General features: G+C 29.6%; 1 protein-coding gene across 1 annotated transcript in view; it reads right to left on the bottom strand.

Moving 5' to 3' along the window:
- Positions 1–1394: 1394 nt before the first annotated feature.
- LOC129981197 (nuclear protein localization protein 4 homolog) overlaps positions 1395–19519 on the bottom strand; it is a 43578-nt gene continuing 25453 nt past the window's right edge. The window contains exons 7-15 of the mRNA XM_056091936.1: positions 19097–19220; positions 17584–17763; positions 16253–16411; positions 15168–15294; positions 14609–14769; positions 9557–9730; positions 5199–5315; positions 2393–2504; positions 1395–1693 (exon numbers count right to left, since the gene is read on the bottom strand). Coding sequence (XP_055947911.1) covers positions 1545–1693; positions 2393–2504; positions 5199–5315; positions 9557–9730; positions 14609–14769; positions 15168–15294; positions 16253–16411; positions 17584–17763; positions 19097–19220 — 1303 coding nt within the window. The 3' untranslated portion in view covers positions 1395–1544. The remainder of the gene's footprint in view (positions 1694–2392; positions 2505–5198; positions 5316–9556; positions 9731–14608; positions 14770–15167; positions 15295–16252; positions 16412–17583; positions 17764–19096; positions 19221–19519) is intronic.

The following is a 19519-nucleotide window of genomic DNA, read 5'->3' on the forward strand; positions in this document are numbered from 1 at the left end:
CTTTATATTTTTGTTTCCTGTTTTCACCTTCACAATATTAAGCAAACCTGTCGTGACTCGAGACGGATCGGATTCTGAGACCACATTTCGACAATTCCATTTCATTAAGGGGTGAGACGCGGAACGATAAGCAGCACATTTGACCTTGGATTTCTTGCATTAGATACTTTTTTAGTTCTATTTTTTTTTCCACGTGTAAGTGAGTGTTATGTCATTTCTGACAGCATTTTATTTTAACTGAATATTTCGTAGTGATATGGCTAGTTCAAGTGGTGTAAAAAAGCTTTCAGGAGTGGTACGAAGAAAATTTTATATGATATCATTAAATACTGTGATTAAGCTAGATACTGCTAGTTCATTTCCTTAACTTAGCATTAATTAAACTACTAATTGTAAGAAATCATGCGAATTCACTATTTCATTTACTTGCAAACAACTGCTGCATAATTTATAAATGCAATATAAATATAGTCCCACAAAAGATGGGAATTTTACCATTTTTATGAATATTTAGAAACTATCTGAGGTATGCACACATTTTTTTTTTGGGGGGGGGGATTCTGATATTTTAACATGCCAATTTTACTGCCATGCAAGTATTTTACTAAATTACTATTCATTTCCCTCACATTTATGTTTAAAACATTTATAAAATTATTAAAATACCGTTGTTTATGCATTCATTTTGTGATTTAATGAAATACGAAAATTTTCTTTTAATGAGTGAAAACATTTTTCAAAAATATATAATAATTGTCAAAATATGGCCGAAAATTCATCATAAGATTCATTTAACATTGGAGGTGTCATTTTTCAAAACACTGTCATTCCTAAAATTATCATTAAAATTCAAATATATATATATATATATATATATATATATATATATATATATATATATTGAGATGTTAATTCATGACCACAGATCAATTCAGCAGATAAATAAATAATTGAAATAAGAAAATTTTGTGATAGTAGCTAATCAGTTTGCTGATTTGAACAAATCCGATTTCTCGAGTCATTTCCATCGACGCAATTTTTGCGAATATGCTATAATAAATAAAAAGGTGACAGAAATGTTTTTTTTTTTTTTTGTTGTCGCTGTTGTTGTTGTTGTTGGTGGTGGTGGTGGTGGTGACTGTTGTACTAAAGAGAAGTAAACATGTAATTAAGTGTTTATTCATATTTTTCCTTCATTGGATCACTGCAGTTAAGTAAAATTAATTTCTTTCTTCAATGTAATATACATGCAATTGAAAATTTAAGGACAACCAAGACTTCCATATTTTTAAACTTTTAAATAAATCACAGAAGAGGAATGAAGTGATTTCATACTGTGCAACACAGTAGTGTTCCCTAGTGAAAGAATGGAGAAAGAAAGAAAAAAAAGTCGATCACAGGCTTCACATTTATTAGCATGAGTTGAAGTGCGAGAGCGTGCTCTCCTCACAATCTGTATAACAAAAAGTAGACTTTCCCTGAAAGGAAACAAAAAGTTGATCACAGAGTTCACATGATGGATCGTTGAGAGGCACTGTCGGCAGTCACTGGGGCAGGCCGCACATCTCGCAGGTGCTCGTGTGTGGCTGGTTCAGAAAAGTGCAGTGCCTGCAGATCCAGAGGGAAGTGTCACTCGTCTCATTGCTGGCACCGCTGGCGTTCTCAGTGGGGAAGGAGCTTGGCAGAGAAGAACCTATGAAAAATAACATATCTATTTTACTCATTCAGCACTTAAAAACTAGGACTGATGTCACATCTATCCGCTGTTTCGTACCGATTACTCCCATTGCAAAGGGATTTTTTACTCTTTCAAGATTCTGCTGGTTTTAATTTTTTTTTACAACCAATGGCTGATTGGATTGAATTGACATGCAGTTTTATCATTAAGATTGTTTAATCTGAAACCTCTACATAGGCACAGCAAAGACTGGTTGATAAAGATGAATGGTGTGATAAAGTTTGAGCTAGCAAATGAAATCGAGGGAATATAATCTTTAAAAAACAACCAAAGAATCTCATGCTCTAATATAATATGTAAAGCACAGTGAAAAAAAAAATCAAATATAAATTTGCACCATTTTTCTTTGACAGGTTGGGTCTAAAATTGTATACAGTTTCACATATCAAGACAACTTATGAGATTCATTTATCTAGCTTGTAGCATTTTGAGTTAATGCATGCACAAGGCAGCACATATGTGGGACAGTCTTTGCTCAAAATTTGATGCAATTCTGGTAATAAAATACCAAATTTCACCCACCCCATTTTGAGCTTTGTAATCCCATATAGATGTATCAGTAGACACACTTTTTGCCCAAAAATTAGCCAAATAAAATAAAACAGCCAATAATAGCAGCATCATATAATTTAAGCTAAAGAAAGCCCTTCTCACCTTCACAATCTAAGAGATGTTCAACAGTGGCCCATCGCTCACTTTTTGACCACTCAGTGGCAAGCTCCCGATTTTTATGCCGGATGGCTTCCAGTAGTGGACCTAGGTCATCCTGTAAACACAACCAATGAAGTATGCATTATATATATATATATATATATATATATATATATATTTGATATTAATTAAATACATAAAATTTAAAATGACATTCCATCTTCACGCTTATTTTGAGACAATCTCTACTTATCAAGTAATATAAATATTGTATTTAAATTAAAGTATTATTACAATGTATACAAATAACAATTGATATTGCGCAGTTTAACTTTTCTTGATCTTTTCTAAAACACAATAGCTATTTTTGGGATAAATTCATAATTTTGAACCATGACCAGATGATAAAATCATCTAGAAAGAGAGCTAGCATTCTCTATTTATAAATTTCTACTTCCAATTGAGAGAGGACACTGATTCTTGGATTTGATGGATACCAGGCTCATACACTTAAAATGTCCTTAGAAGAACCAGCTTTCCAACTAGAAGCTTACAATCCTGAAATCAAGAGTTAGTCAATAGCTTACTTTGATCTTTATTTCATTGCAAAAGCTTATCGATTTAATCATAAGGTTCATGTCAAATGTAGATTAGTAGCCAACATTTAAGAGTTAAACGGCTTCAACAAAATTTTAAACAATTTATTAATTTTTTTTATTTACTATTCATAAGTGCTTTATTTAATAAATTCTTTTTCATTTTAGGGCACTGAAAAAAGCATTTTTAATGGTACAAGAATAACTAAATTTTCTAATTTTTAAAAAAGCTATAAGAAAAAGCTTAAAAAGTCGTAATATAAGCAAAATAACACTAGAATAGACACTTAACACTAGAATAGAACATTCTGATACACAAGATTTCTATAAGCCAAATTTTTTCCATACAAATAATAAAACAAAATGAAATCAATTTTCAAATAGAAACACTTATTTTACAAGGATCAATAAAATAAAGTACTTTTTGGTGGTCCTGAGAACAGAACATAAAATTTAAGGAGTTTTCAAGCACAATGGAAAGCCTACTTGAAGATCAACCAAGATTGAGATGGCTTTCTGACATTGATAGTGGTATTTTTTGCACTTTAGTGGAAGAAATCCAAAAAAGGACCACTGAGGATACTATGAAGTTGAACATTCATAACTGATGTTCGATTTTTAAATACTGTATCTCTCTCTCTCCCACACCATCTACTTCTACATTTTTCTTGGACTGAGCGTTATCGGGCATTGAGAAGTGGATTTTATATAATAATGTCTAGTACAAAGGAACACGAGATAAAGTGCAGAATCTGTGGCAAACGCTGCACTGAATCTTTAAAATTATTGTGTGTTTGGTGAGATAACAATGGAACAACGCCAATGTGGTGAAACGATCGCACCAGACAAGTCCAGTGAACAATCAATTGACTCAATACAGCCAATCGAGAAAAACATATGGTCATGACAAACACAAAAGGTGTTATCATCTACACAACAATACCAAACTATGTTTTACATAAAATATACTGAGAAAATTGCAACAGTTAGAATAGGTAATTCGTCAAACATTACAATATTCTCCATATCTTGCACTATCTGACTTGTCACTTGTTTCACTGACTATCACTTGTTTCAGTCTTTCAAAAATAATTTAAATGGCAAAAAAATTAAAATATGAAGAAAAAGTACAAACCCATCTCACAACCTTTCTTTGATTGAAAGCCAAGAAAATTCTTCGAAAAATCGAATTGGCAAACTTGTTGATTAATGAAAATTCGTGATGCACAATAAGGGAGATTATATTTTTGATAGTTGACTAAATTTCAATTGTTTGAAGATTTTATGAAACAGACAAAACATCAAATCATGCAACCATCTGATACTTCTACAGAATCTACAAATTTGATGCTCATTTTACATAGAATTTTATTCATGTCCTTTTTAGGATAAAATATAAGTCAATTTCAAGAAATCTGAAAATATGTTTCATTTCACTTTATTTTTTCCATTCAGCAACAAAGTTTGCTTTGTAAAAGAGAAAAATATTGATGATAAAACTGGATCATAATTGTAGGAATAAAAGCAATAAAATCTTAGCCATAAATTTTTTCCAGCTTTAAACTGTTTGGTCATGGACCTATGCTCAGATTGCTAAGAATAATTTTTGCCACTTCTAATACACGGAAAGTAAAAAGAGGAATATTAGGGACTTACAGGATTTAATTTATAACTGCATAAATAAAGTTTCTGTAAAAAAAAAAAAAAAAGTTACAAATTATTCTGGGAAAAAAAAAAACTATTTTAGATTCATGGTATGGGATTATAAAGTCCTTTCTACAATGTCAAAAATTCTGCTGATGTAAATTAAAATAGATAGAGAAAAAAAAAACATCTAAATTTTAATTTCATCTGCAACAGACTTGAAAGATTCTGACAGAAATTATTGGTAAATGAAATATTAAAATAGTAAGACTAGCAACCCCTTTGAAATTACATTTGGGCTATTTCAAAACAGAACAGTCAATGTTGAGGTGAGAACAGCATTTAAGTCATCAAATCCTTTTAAACTTCCTACATGACATTCAACAGAAACGCCTTTAGGGTTAATAACTTATTTCACTCGCTGAAAGTCAGTGTATATGGTGTATGCTTGATAAAATCAGGTTTCATAACTCAACATTTTTGAACTTGGAAGTTCCAGTATTAACAGACAAGATCCTTTTAACATGTTATAAAAAATAAATAAAAATAAAACAAAGCAGGCAGATTACCATCAGTGGCAAAAGATCCATTGTGGCCAAGTAGATGAGAAGATGGAAATCGCACATTGCCTCAAGGAACTGGTCGGAATTAAACTGGCGCAGGTAAGACACCAGATGAGGAAAATCCTGATACAAAAAATGGTTTAATGATTAAAACTATAAGTTATAGGTATATTATTCTAAAAGATAAATTACAGAATAGTAATATGATGCATGGATTTCAAGTAGTAAAAATAACAATATACAGTGTATTCTCCTTTCATGGATACTGATAGTTAAAAGTCACATGGAGAATATGTGGCAAAGATTTGGTTGAAATTATAGGATTTGTTTAATGTAAAGAGAAGAGACACAGAAACTCATAATAAGATTCTTCTTTCAGAATTAATGTTAATTTTCCTCTTATCTGTTATCAATAAAATGTTATGAATACAGTACTTATTAATAAAGGATAAGAGGAAATTACTGTATTTATACAAAATAATAAATCTATTAAATTTACATATATTACAGATAAAAAGAATATAATCAAAAACAAATTCAGACAATCTGATTTACTTGAGAGACATCAAATAAAAATGTCATTTAAATTATTTCACAGGAAGCTCTAAAATAGCAAAAATAATAATCTGTCACTCCTCTCAAAACTGTTTTCCCGTGATACACCAAAATACTTTGAAACGTTTCTTAGCAAAATATTTCGAATCAGCAACTACTGCTTCTTCATTGTACCAAAATAATCTACTCAATACTATAATCAGTAAATCCAGCATGTAAACAGCCTACATAATATATTCATTCTTCAGCTAGTAGACTTTCCTATGGTTAATTATTCCGCAATCTCAATCTGTTTCCTTCTTCAAGACAAAATCTTTTTATACCTAAATTTCTGTTTGCATCTTATTGATGCCTGTTACTTCACCTAAACAGAATTTTTGGCTTCTGATATTGATAATTGAAATCCCCAGAAAAATATTTTTAATGATGCATGGACAAAAGGTTATAACCAAAAAACTCGATTTAGAATTGATTTCTAATGGAGAACAAAAGTTGCACCTTATCATGTTCTTCTTCAGGAGCACAACAGCCCTTTGCAAACTTTGGCTGCCTCAACCACATTCACTTTCCAGCACTTTCTATCCCCTGCAACTCCCTTCCAGTTCTTTATCCTCAGAACACTTAGATCTCTCTTTCCATATCATCCAGCCATCTAGTTGGAGGTCTTCCTCTGGCCTGGGATACCATAGGATTTTTGGCCATATATGGCCTTTGTGCCAATAAACATAACGCAAATAAACCCATAGAATTTTTTAAAGTGAATATTTTGAGAGCGCTGTTTTCAGGGTTTCTCCAGATATGGACGAGTCATTTTAACCTATTGCACCAGATAACCAGTGTTATCTGCAGTTGCCAATAGAGTTTGTATAATTCAAAATTGAATCTAGTTCGCCAACATCCTCTCTCTAGTACTGGGCCACAGATAACTCTAAGGATCTTTTTCTTGAACATGTATAGAGAATTCTGCGTATCCAATTTTCACTTGCATAGAGAAGAACAGGCATAAGACTCTTATAAATTCTTAGTTTCATTTTTTGACTGATTAAGTTGGATCTTAATTGTTTTTTCAGTCCAAAGAAACATTTATTAGCCATTTTTATTCTTTTTTTAATTTCTACTCTAAGTTTATTATTGTTTTTAATCATTGTGCCAAGATATTTGAAATTATTTGACTTTTTCGAAGGTATGACTATTAATGACCACACAGAGGAACACTGTGATTTATAGTTGATTGCGGGAATTCCATAAATTTAGTTTTATCTTCGTTGATGGTAAGGCCCATATTTCTGGCGGAAGTTTCCAAAATTTGGAAGGCCTCTCTCACTGCAATTTCTGACCTTCTAATAATATCTGCATAAGCCAGCAGTTAAATGGATCCATTCTGCAGGAGGCTCTTTCGGTCTAATCCTCTATCTCAGATGCATTTCTCCAAGGCAATATTAAAAAGTAGACAAGCAAGAGAATCCCCTTGATGCAGGCCTCTCTCTGTTGCAAAGGGCTCAGATAAATGGTTTCAGATTTTAACTCCGCTTCTTATATTATTAAGTGTAGCCTTAGTTAAATTAACAAGTTTAGTAGTGATTCAAAACTCTTCCATTGCTTCAAATAGCTTATCTCTTTTTATACTATCGTCGGCAGCCTTAAAGTCTATAAATAAGTGAAAAGTCTTGATATTATATTACCTTCTCAAGTTAATCAACATAAAAATATAAAAGAAATCATATCTTGAATCTCGTTTGGAACTTATGAGACAAAGGACCGAAATTTATCTTTAATATTGTACAGACTAAGATTTTTAGTTTCTAATCATATCTAAGAATTTCATTTAAGTTTCTCCATAAAAGAAGGATAATACTTAAATCTATGAACTACATTGTAATTTTATGCAAAGTAACTTTAAAGCTTAAAAATTGGGGGAAACATTGAGTTTATAGCTATAAAAATATAAGCTTTTGAAACTCACTATCTAGATAACAGAACGGAGAATATTTAATTTGCGAACATATTCTCTTACTAGGGGACTTTCATTATCTACAAGCATTGCAACATATCCCTAACTGCAATCCCATCTTCTCTTTTGCATTTAGAAAGAAAATGCAAAGAATAAAAATTTTTACTTTCTTGACAGGATATTTTTTTTTCATAATTAATAATTCTGGCAGCAAATACATCAGATGATGAGTGCTTCAACAAAAGGATTTTTTGTTTGGATAACAAATAAAACAAATACTGCTCGTTTCAGTATTTTGAGACAACACTTTTTAACAATTGTATCTCATTAAGGGGAGAGACGCGGAAGGAGGAATTCTTCGTCATTCTTTGAACTTTATTTTTGCCCTATTAGATACTTTTTGGTTCATTTTTTTTTTCATGTATACGTGAGTATCATGACATTTCTGACAATATTCTTTTAATTCACTCCACGAATAATCAATTTTATTTTATTGTTCAATGCAAATATCATCCTTTCATCTCACCCCTATTTTGACGAATAAAACCCATCCTAATGCATGCGCAAAAGCATGGAGGGTGTTAGAATCCAGTCAAACAATAACACTGATTGAATGATTTGCAGCATAGCTTCTTAGAAATATTTCATAACAGAAGAGATGAACCGACAAAATAGGACACACAAATGGTTACTACAAGCAGTATCAAACAAATACGAAGACAACAACAAGATTGAAAAACTGTGCTGAATTGTAATTATATATTTACAATTGATTTTCTGGAAGAATATTATTTTTAATAGCATAATAACTTTTTTTGTATCCAACATAGCTTACTTTTGTAACCTACATTTTTAAAGTTTTTTCTTTTCAGATTTTTTTTTAAGTTGGCTAAATGTGAACTTCTAGGATTTAAAAATAAGCAAACAATTAAAGTTTTACCTTAAAAACTTGTATTGATATTATAATATCGAATAAATGCAATAAGAAATTATATATATTTATATTTGTGCAAACATGCAAACGATAAATTCAATTCATCCACACTTTTAAAATAAATTCATTTCAACACTAAAATTATTTCTATTTGAACTAAAGCACCTTTATTAAGGATTCAAAAATAAAAGCACTTAAATTTTAATTTAAACAGTTTACTAATTTGTTCAAATTTTTAATTTTTAAGACCTAAATAAAACTATTGAAATTGGATATGGATGCAATTACAGTCTTGAAACTTTTTAAGCTTGCTGTAAATTAGTAAATTCTTCTTCTAATGGTTTCAGTTTGATAATGAATACGGATGCTGCATTTTCTTAAAAATGGTCATGGGCCAGATTCACTTTAAATATTATTTAAAGTCCTTAAATTAATCTTCATTATTTCAAAGAATAACCAGATTTAAAATACTTCATCTCCTTTAAATGATTGCTACAATTAATATTTATATATATCGATCTGGCTTCTGAAATGATTTATTTCAATCATAAAAATGGACAACACTTCAGATTCAAAAAATAATTCAGATAATGGAGGGTTCAGATTCAAAGTAAATCCAGTCAATGAGATAAAATTTTTGAGAAAATAGATCTTAAGGTTGATTAACTGTTGTTCTGCCATTAAAATAATTATGGATTTCTAACTGTTCTTGATGGCAGATAGAAATAGATGAACCTGAATTTAAACAGAAAATATAACATTCCTATATTACCAGAACAGACTGCAAAGTGCAGAAAAATAAGCTAAGTTCACTTTTAGCTCTTCATATAGTTTTTCAACAATTTATGTTAGTTATATGCCTACCAACAGTAAAGCAAATTGAAAGTAAAAATAAGTGTCAACCTTTCCAAATGCATTGCTCACCTGAACTTGTCCATCCAATAGTCTATTTTCAATCGGAAAAGGTGTCTTGGAAGCATCTGCATAGAAGGTGTACTGAGGATCATTGGGGGTGGAGACAGGAACGTCAACTAGAAGATACTCAATGGGTAAAGGACGAGCTACCTGTATTACTTCATTGCCATAGGAATCCTTCACCTGTAAAACATCAAGCCATTTAACTGCAAATTGATAATGTATAGAATATATTCAATATGAAAGTTTTTTTATTCAAAGAAGTCTCTAAAAAAATCTATGTTTTTACTACAAAACAAAATTACACAATTGTAGACACTAATTTTTTTACACAATTATAAAGATTGAAACAAGAAAATAGCATAAACACTAACAGAAATATTTAAATTAAGAGTTCAAATTATGGAATATATTTTAATTTTAAACAAATGTTTAGAAATGTTACTATATTATTAGATACATGTTAATATTTTTTAAATTTTAATTTATTTATTTTTATTTTTTTTTTATTTTCAATAGTTTATATGTTTTAATCTCATTTCTGTAACTAACAGAACCCACAAGGGAGTAACCATACCATAATGAATGTTAATGAAATCAAAACATAAAATGAAATTATGAAAATGAAGTTTAAAAGAAGTAATGATTTTTCTTGTTTATATTTCTTCATAGCAATGCTATCATATATGGATAAAAACAGAAACAAAACAACAAAAAAATATCTGGGATACATTTTCCCAATTTGATGATATTCATCTTCTTTGGTTCGGCCAAGAGTGATCTGAATTGGTTTAAACAGAGAGCTATGCTGCCAAGTCTGCCTTGGAATTATTTGAACAACCATAAAACACTGATCACACTTCAGAAGCAGAATGAAGGGGAAAAAACAAAAAAAAAAAAAAAAAAAAAAAAACAGCTTAACTATTAAAAATTTTGAACAAAAGCAAAAATTTACCTAAAATGAATCAACACAAAGCTCAGGCATTATTAAAATTTCATAGTTATTTTTTCTTTTGTAAAATTTTGATAAGTCATAAACTTTTTAGAGGGCACAATCAAGCAATAAACACTGATGATTCCAATAGGAATGAACATGTTAAAGAGGGGGAAAGAAAACCTCCAATAAAAACAAGAATGTATCAAGCATTTGTTAATATTAAACCCAGCAAACAGCCTTGTTAAACAAATTTAATTGTTAAGGAATAATAACATCCTTGTGGCACCTCAAAACATACTCCAATATTTTTCATTTTTTAATTTATCTTATCTACACTAAAAGGCAACTTTCCCACAAAATTACAAATTAAAAATCAAAAGTTGATGCTTTCATTCCACCCTAATGTCCATGTCATTATAATACTGCTGCATTAATCTTACACTCAGATCCTGCATTGATGGAGGAGGTTTATGGCACAATTTCTTTTGTAGATGTCAATTTTTACAGAGAAATATGACTTAAGTAACTATCTACTTAAACAAAATGAATGGAACTTTTTTACATAAAACTGTGGGCCCAAATGTTTCTACATGGCAGTAAAATTAAAGATTTGGCAGTAAAATTGTAAGATTTCTCAAATCACTGATGAATAACCAGCCAACCATGAAGTATACAATTGATCTACAAAATTAATCAAACTATCACTTGTTGCCATTAGAATTTGTGCATATAAATACATATTATTTTCATCGATCTAGATCTAGATCTCATAAAAGAAATTTTTTTTGACCATCACATATTATTTTTCACATAAAGTGATCTTTGTCAAGTAAAAGAGAAGACTGAAATATTTAATTTATTTCAAAGATATCAAAAATGTGCAAAACCGTATTTGAATCTCAAAATTGTGAACAGTTAATAATGCAGAATTTATTCAAGAGAGATTAGTAAATATCAAAATAAACAAAGCATCCTATTAGAAAAAAAAATTTACACACTTGAGCAAATTGACACTATTAAGTGATATAATTATCTTGTTCCAGAAACAGATATGATACAGACTTGGTACATGCCTGTACATGGCCTGAATTAGGTCAAATATAAATACTAAGAAGTAAAATAAGTATGATTAAATGAGCAATAAAATGAATAAATTCACAAATGCTTGATATTAAAAATTAATGCAGAATTATTAAATAAAACAAAATTAATTGATCTCAAGACTGATAAAATTCGATTTCAAAAAAAATAAATCCGTATTTTCACAAAAATGTGTCAATGTGAACTGAAATCTTACTAAAGCAAAATGGTTTAAATAAATCACTTGTTATGTTTTCCTTACATTGTGTCTGGCATGGAAAACAAATATAATAATCTTCCAGAGTTCGATTGAGGTAAAAGACCAATGGTTGTCAAATAAAAGTATTTGGATCCACAATTTAATGGCGTATTCCTGAATGATTTAATAATAAATTAAACATAAGGAGTAAAAAAAAAAAAAAAATAGTTGGAGACACTCTGCAAACAAAGGCACATAGAATTTAGATAAGAAAAGATACAGAATTTATTGAAGTAATTTCAATCAAATATCAAAAGAAAAAAAAAAAGAGTTGTCCTATTCTATCTAGCTCAAATTTATTTAGTAAGGTTGGAGTCATCATCATTTGGGTAATTTTACTTGTTTGCTACTAGCATGCTCTCTTATTTTAAGTCATAGAGTAAGGATAAAATAGAAGGGATATACCTTAAGAATATTTATTGGTACTTGTTATTTTCATTAGTTTAGCACATGTTTGGAGTCCCAGTGTTCAAACTAACATGACAATTTGGTTTAGCTATCTTCTAATTAAGATCTTTTCAGCCATTATATGAATAATTCAGTGATTTGATAGATAACCTATTCAAGGTTTTAAAGCCAGAAAAGTTACCTATCAGAAACAATGTCTTTCTGCCCCCCACTTCAGGAAATGAAACATAATAAATTGCTTGATGGATTGCTAAAAATTATAGCCATAAAGATAGAATTAATAGAATGAATTTAATTCCTGCTAAAACAGAATTCCAACAATTATAAAAATAAGATAACCTGCAAGTAAAAATTCCACAAAGAAAGTGCTTTCAGTGGTAACACTAGTTCCAATGTGAACTTGGGAATGCCAACGTGCACATAAATAAAAACAATTTTTTCAAAAAAAAGAATTATAGAAATAGCTTTTTAGATATGAAATCTATGTCACAAAAAGTTAATTTTTCAAATTTTAAGAGGATGTAAAAATAATTTATGTGAAATCATTTGTACAGAAGTTATGTTAGAAAAACATAAAATCTTTCAACCCCCCCCCCCCAATTCACCACTTTTAGAGAATCACATGAACTTTTTAATACTGCAGTAAATCCTTCTAAGCATTAAATATATGGTAAATTTCATTCAAATTCATCAAAGAATATGGAACTATATACGATTCAAACATATAAATAAACAAGCATACAAACAAATGGATTTATAATTTTGTGTACATAGATTAATCAATTATCAATTAATTTAACTTTAAAATTTTAAAATAGCATATCTTATTAAAAAGTCTACACAATTTGAGAATTCTAGCATATAAGGAACAAAGTGACAACTTTATTATTTATTAATAAAATTTATCTATGTTTGCAAACATGAAGTAAGCCTAATTAAATTAAAGCAAATAAAATGGAATCTCACATTTTAATTATCACTGTGCAATAAATATTTACATCACTGGAAGAAAATTATCGGTATATCACTGTATGTGAACTTTTAGTATTCATATTTTAAGTAATTCATTGGAATCCTTTTATGCGGCAGATAAACTGTATCTGCATCTAAAATCTACTCTAAAATGTCAATGTGGTGCAATTTCTTATTACAAGAGACATTTTAAAACTAAACTGGTAATGAACATCTGACTTATTACATGAATGCAACTTGACTTAGCCCCTCACAAAATTCATTGCTTAACATTCGGTAGTCTTTTTTCTGGCAAGTTCATGGTCAAGTTTTTTTTAATGGATTTATTAATTATAAAATCATTACACTTTCAAGTGATAAAAAAGTATATAATTTAAAGTTAGAAAAACAGCATGACTTAATTCAATTATAAAATATACGTACTTATAATTTAGCATTTTTCATACAAGCAGTAAAGGCACTGACTAACTAATCAAATGTTTTTTAATGTCACTAACTAATCAATGTCAATCATCCTAGTACATAAACTGTACCAGTATGCCAATAAGACTTCATTCCTCTTTTGGCAATCAATATTACATTTCTAATCACCCTGTTACACTATATAATAATCACCACAGAGCAGTACTGTTTGATGCAACTGAACTGACTGCCAGAGATTTTCCTTCAATTGAAACAGGAATATGGACCAATTTCTTTTGGAAACTCTCCAAGACAACAAATTGTCCTTATATATTGGAGCTAAATCATACCTCTAGGTCTCCTCAGGGATTGCAAAAACATCCTGAACAAGAGAAAACTGCCCTTTATTAAAGTCCTTAACTGATGAATTTGGCTAGTAATCCTAGACCAAATAGATTAAAAGTTACAAACATCCTGACAGTTTTGATTTATACCTTTTTCTTTAGATTTATTGTTAATACAGGAATACAAGAAATAATAATAATAAAAAAAATATAGGTGGATTTTATTTTCAATTTATTAGTATGAAGAGAAACTTTCATAGTTCACTATTGAAACTATCATATCTAAACCATCATCATCCATCATATCTTTGCAATCTAAAGAGTAACTGCAGTACTCAGTTTAGGGCTAGAAAAGCTGCAAATAATATAACTGCCTTAAAATTATTTCGTAACTTTTCAATATTCAGCAAAATTTATAATATTTAAAATTAATTATTCTATCAGTAGCAAAAGAATGCATAATTACATGTGGTCAGTCAGGGCAAAATGGCATATTTGTATTTTGCTTGGCTTAATCAAAGGTTAAGAAACTTTATAGTTTAAATTAAATTAGCTTAAAATATTGTCTAGCATTTATTTCTTTTAATCTTGTATAAATTATGCACCATATAAATTTTTCCACATCACATTCAAGTTCTTTTTAAAAATGGGTTACCAACCTTATAGAAGACATCTGGGACATATTGCTCATTGGATGATTCCCGGACATAGGCCAACTCAGGTGCATCCAAAGTGGGCAGTAAACAGTTGTCTCGTACCAGAGCCATGCACTGGTTAGATACTTGATAACCTTCCATGTGAGCATGGTGATTCTCATCCCCTATAATAGACATAATATCAATTAAATGGTATTTATTTGCCACTATTCTTAATATTATAAGTTTCATACTATTTGTAAATTGCATGATGCAACATGCATAATGTTGCATCGTGCAATATTATATTATATTATATTATATAAAATAATCTAAAAGAAGGATCACTGAATTTGGCAAGTACTTACTTCTTATGGAGTAGGTGATTAGTAGAAGAAAAGCTTTTCAAAATTTAAATTAAATTTTCGATTGAAAAATTAATAGAAATTGCAGTATTTTTTTCAATAACTTTGGAGCATATAATCACAACAAAAACATTCTTACCTAATACAGCACCCCAACAGGCATTAAAAATGGTAAACAAAAGTAAGAAAATCAAGATTAAAAAAAAAAAAAAACATACCAGTAAAGCAAACTGTCACAAACTTGGAGCCAAAGTAACCATCAGGTGAAAGTTTGCAGGGGTTTGGATGTTTGTTCTGGAAATAGCCAGCCATGATGCATTCTTGAGCACTCAGAAAGTGAGAATTCTGAAATCAAATATTCAGATGTGATTTTTATCCTTAAAAAAATTTTACTGAAACTTTTCTTTTCAACTAAAAAAAACTTTCCCTACATATAAAATAGATTGAGTATCTGAAAAAAAAATGTTATATCAATAATCATCAAACTTATGCAAGGAGATGGACGGCTAATGAAAACCTAGGTACAAGAAATGGGATAATTACACGAATAATTCCAATATGAACACTGCTACATCTCTCTTTAATATCTTACAGGCTGCAGCTTGAAATTATACAAATCTTAGAAACTTAAAAGGAAGAGAAAAAATTATTTTTTATGTTCAACAAAAAAATTGGAACTGTTTCCTTGTATTCAGATTTTTAAATTTTCCTTAGCAGAATTTTTTTTATAGATATATAAAGTAAACTTTCTGAAAATTGAAAAAAAAATAGTGATGTATCTGTAAGAAAATATTCTAATTCACAGAAACTCAAAAGCACTTATTCAACTGAAAGCATTTTCAGCATTTTTTTTTTTTTTTTTTTTTTTTTTTTTTTTGCTTTACAACCAATATTTAACAGAAAAGATTTTGCAACTCCAATTTGATAAATAATTTATTGTGATCTTCAAAATAAATAAACCATGGTATATATATAAAAAAACTAAAAATAAATATAAAAAATGGTTTAATAAATCTCAATGAAACAATTTAAATTAAATTTGATATCTTAATAATCTTTGCTAAAATATATTTCAGAAATTGGATTAGTGCCCAATGAGAATTTTCACTTTCTCAATACTTTCTATGTGACATATTAAAGAAACTATTTATTAACAGATTTTAAGACCTTAATAATTGAATTCTCACATTTTGTAAATAATCAGTAATAATAAAATCTAACAAAAAACACAAATTGTTCGACCTGTTAAAAGTCATTTATGATCTTCACAAATTAAAATTTCAGAAAGTAACAAGTTGCTTACAATATTTCGTATATGTTTGACAGTTCCCTTTTGTAAGTTCTCAGGTATAAGGTCTGTGAAAATCCAGCCTACTCTCATCAGGCCTAGGTCATGTGCGATGCGATCCACAAGGTCCGCTTTTTCATCTGGAAGGAGTCTGAGAAAATCTCTAGAACCTTCCTAAGAATGGGAATTCATATAAGCATACATCAAAAATGTAGCAATATAAATATAAATTAATATTTTGCTGTACTCAAATCCTTTTCCAATAAATATTTTGAGTATATCAATATATAAATATTAAGCCAAGAAAAATGTTTCTAACAGTAATTGATTTTATAAAGGAACACAAGTTTTAATTCAGTGTTAAATTGATAGAACAGAAAAAGCTCAGTTGCAAATTAAAATGCATAGTTCTCTGTACAATTCAATACAATTTATTCCTGTTCTGCCTTAAAATCAAGATACCCATTGATTGAGTTACCATGTCAGAAAGATTGTAACTATGCCAATTATCTAATGGCCAGCATAAAACCCAGAACAGCTCCTCCAAGTAAGAAGTATTCTCAGTCAGAAATGAAGCCAACACAACCTTATTATCATTACTATAACGCCAGAAGAAGCAAGAACAAGCTTACTTATCTAACAGACTTCTCATCTACCTGTTTATTATGTCACTGGCGAATGCAATTCTAATATACAAAAATATATGTATTTACAAGCTTTAAAAGTAGTTCAGGCAAATAAGAACAATCATTTTACAACACAACACAAGGTCAGAAAGCACAAATGCTATGGAACTGTATGTCAGTGTAGGAAAAGGATATATCAAATTGATTGAAAAGCACAGATTTAATGGAATACAAATCAAAGATTTGTTGCATACCACTTTTAACTATAATGGGTCTATCACTCTATATTCACCTTACAATGTTGCTCTCTGTGCAACTTCATTACTGATTATTCAGATTCCACCAAATCTTTATTGTACACTCTATGTGTTGCATTCTTTTTATTTTAATTCACTGAAACCCTTAGAGGGGTTTTGTCCTTTTAATTTGTGAAACCTTATTCTATCATAAAAATGACTAGTATTTTTTATGCCCAATTCATCTTTAAAGTTTATAAATGACTGTTTAAATAATCGTAATATTTATTTATACAGAATTTAAATTTACAAACAAAGAAGCAGTATTCTTTATAATAAAACTTGATGCTTGAAATAAAAGAGAAATTGAAATAACATTTAAGTAGCACTTAGAAGTATGTACAGAAATACTGTACTATTCACTCACAGATATTTACAGACTCAGTTGTCGTTGAATTTAATAATAAAAATTGAGAATGCTCACCTGGGGTGGCTCATAGATGGCTGTAACAGTTGCCTTAATTCCTAGAGGAACGTCCTTGTGGGGTTCATAGAATCCATACAATATACCTATTCGCTGGTGTCCTGTGCAGCGCCAGTAATTAAGGAAACGTTCCACCAAGAATGGATTCTCAAATACTATATTATCTACATGTCGGTAAGGCTGAAAGATTTTTAAGTCATGTAGATGAAACCACAGCAAAGATGTTCTGACTGTGGATTTATGCAAATATTGTGAAAACATTCACAGATTAAAAAAATTTTTAACATTTATAAGAAATATAATGATTATAAATTTTTAGATATGCTTTTATGAATCAAAAACAATCAGGAAAATTATCTGAGCTTAAAATATTTCACTAAACAGGAAATTTTAGTTTAAAAGAAATGTGGCTGAAATACCCCCCCCCCCCTTCCCTCCCCTCTATCTAGAAAGAGAGTGAGTAAAGAGGAGCTCTGGAAAAACACTATTTAAATATATCAAAATCTACATATGCAAATAAGTATTATGTTTGCCAGGACAGTACAGGCTATTCCACTTAGAAATCTGTTATATGCCTTCTTTCTTTAGTAATTGCTTATCTATAAAATTTTACGCATTTCCAGTTCCAATTTTATGCATAGTATTATTTTGAGTTATTTCCCTTACGGTAAAACATGTGATAATCAATTACAGAATTTTGTCACTGAATTACAAGATAGATAGAAGATCATAATGAATTTACAGAATATCGTGCAAAAAGAATAACAAAAGAAATGTCTGTTGCCTGGCAGATAAAAGAAATAATTATGAAACAAAATAAACAGAGGTAAATTTAATGCATTCTAAGTTGTTCTTTTTTCACAGTTTTTATACTTTTCTATATCTTTATACAGAAATATTACAATTTGACAGGTATTCAGAATTTTTCAATAAAAACTATGTACCAAATTTCCTTTTTCTAGCTCTTTACATTTTAGAGTTAATATGTGCATAGGCATAATTCCATACATTGTTTTGAGGATTTAGGGATGTTTAAAAATGTTAAAATTTGTCAGATATTTTGATGATTACCGATGCATTCCGGCTGATAACATATGGTCTAATACTTCTTTCTATATTGGTGTTTTTTATAATTAGATTCAAATGGAAAATAATAATTTACATTGCTCCTGCACAAATAGGACATTGCAACTAACGAATAGAACATCTAACCCCACTGTTTGCATAAACTAGCATCAATTGTTATACCATCTAAGCAATCTCCCTCCACACAGCAATAATACACTAATTGGATGCCCCACTCTTTTGCTGGCATCCACTGAGCAACCTATATGCAGGAACATCAGTTATAGATAGCATTCATGAGTTTCCCAGAAATAAAAACATGTTGTATCTAATGTGGAAGCAAAAGCATTGCATTGGAAAACTTGAAAAAGAATACTGACAAAATTGTATACTTTTTTATATAAGTAAACACACATTCAAACATGTAACAAGCTGGAATTATTCTTACCTGTCTATTCAGCGTGATTGCACTAGGTTGACATTTAGTGCAAATGCCTTGGGGCCATGGTGGATGCTCTTTGCAGCCTTCTTTAATTTTGCAACTGATGTTCTCTAAAGCAGCAAATTTACCCCTGAAAATATATAAAAATTAATAAATATAATCAAATATCACAAACTGGGAACTGCTATAATCTTTCAATGAAAATACAGATTTAACTTGACATTAGTACTAAAATTAGTCCATTTTGAAAGAGTCAGTATACTTTATTGATAGTGAAGTCTTTTTATATCTTCTCTAAAATATATTCTATATTACTCAAGACACAAAGTAAAATTTATTACATTTTTATTGCATGTTGTTTTATTGTCAGAGGAGGGAGTAAATATATAAACTTCTTCATATGCACAATAGAGACAATTATGATTAATA

This window comes from Argiope bruennichi, chromosome 8, assembly GCF_947563725.1.
Source record: "Argiope bruennichi chromosome 8, qqArgBrue1.1, whole genome shotgun sequence".
NCBI classification, from domain to species: domain Eukaryota; kingdom Metazoa; phylum Arthropoda; class Arachnida; order Araneae; family Araneidae; genus Argiope; species Argiope bruennichi.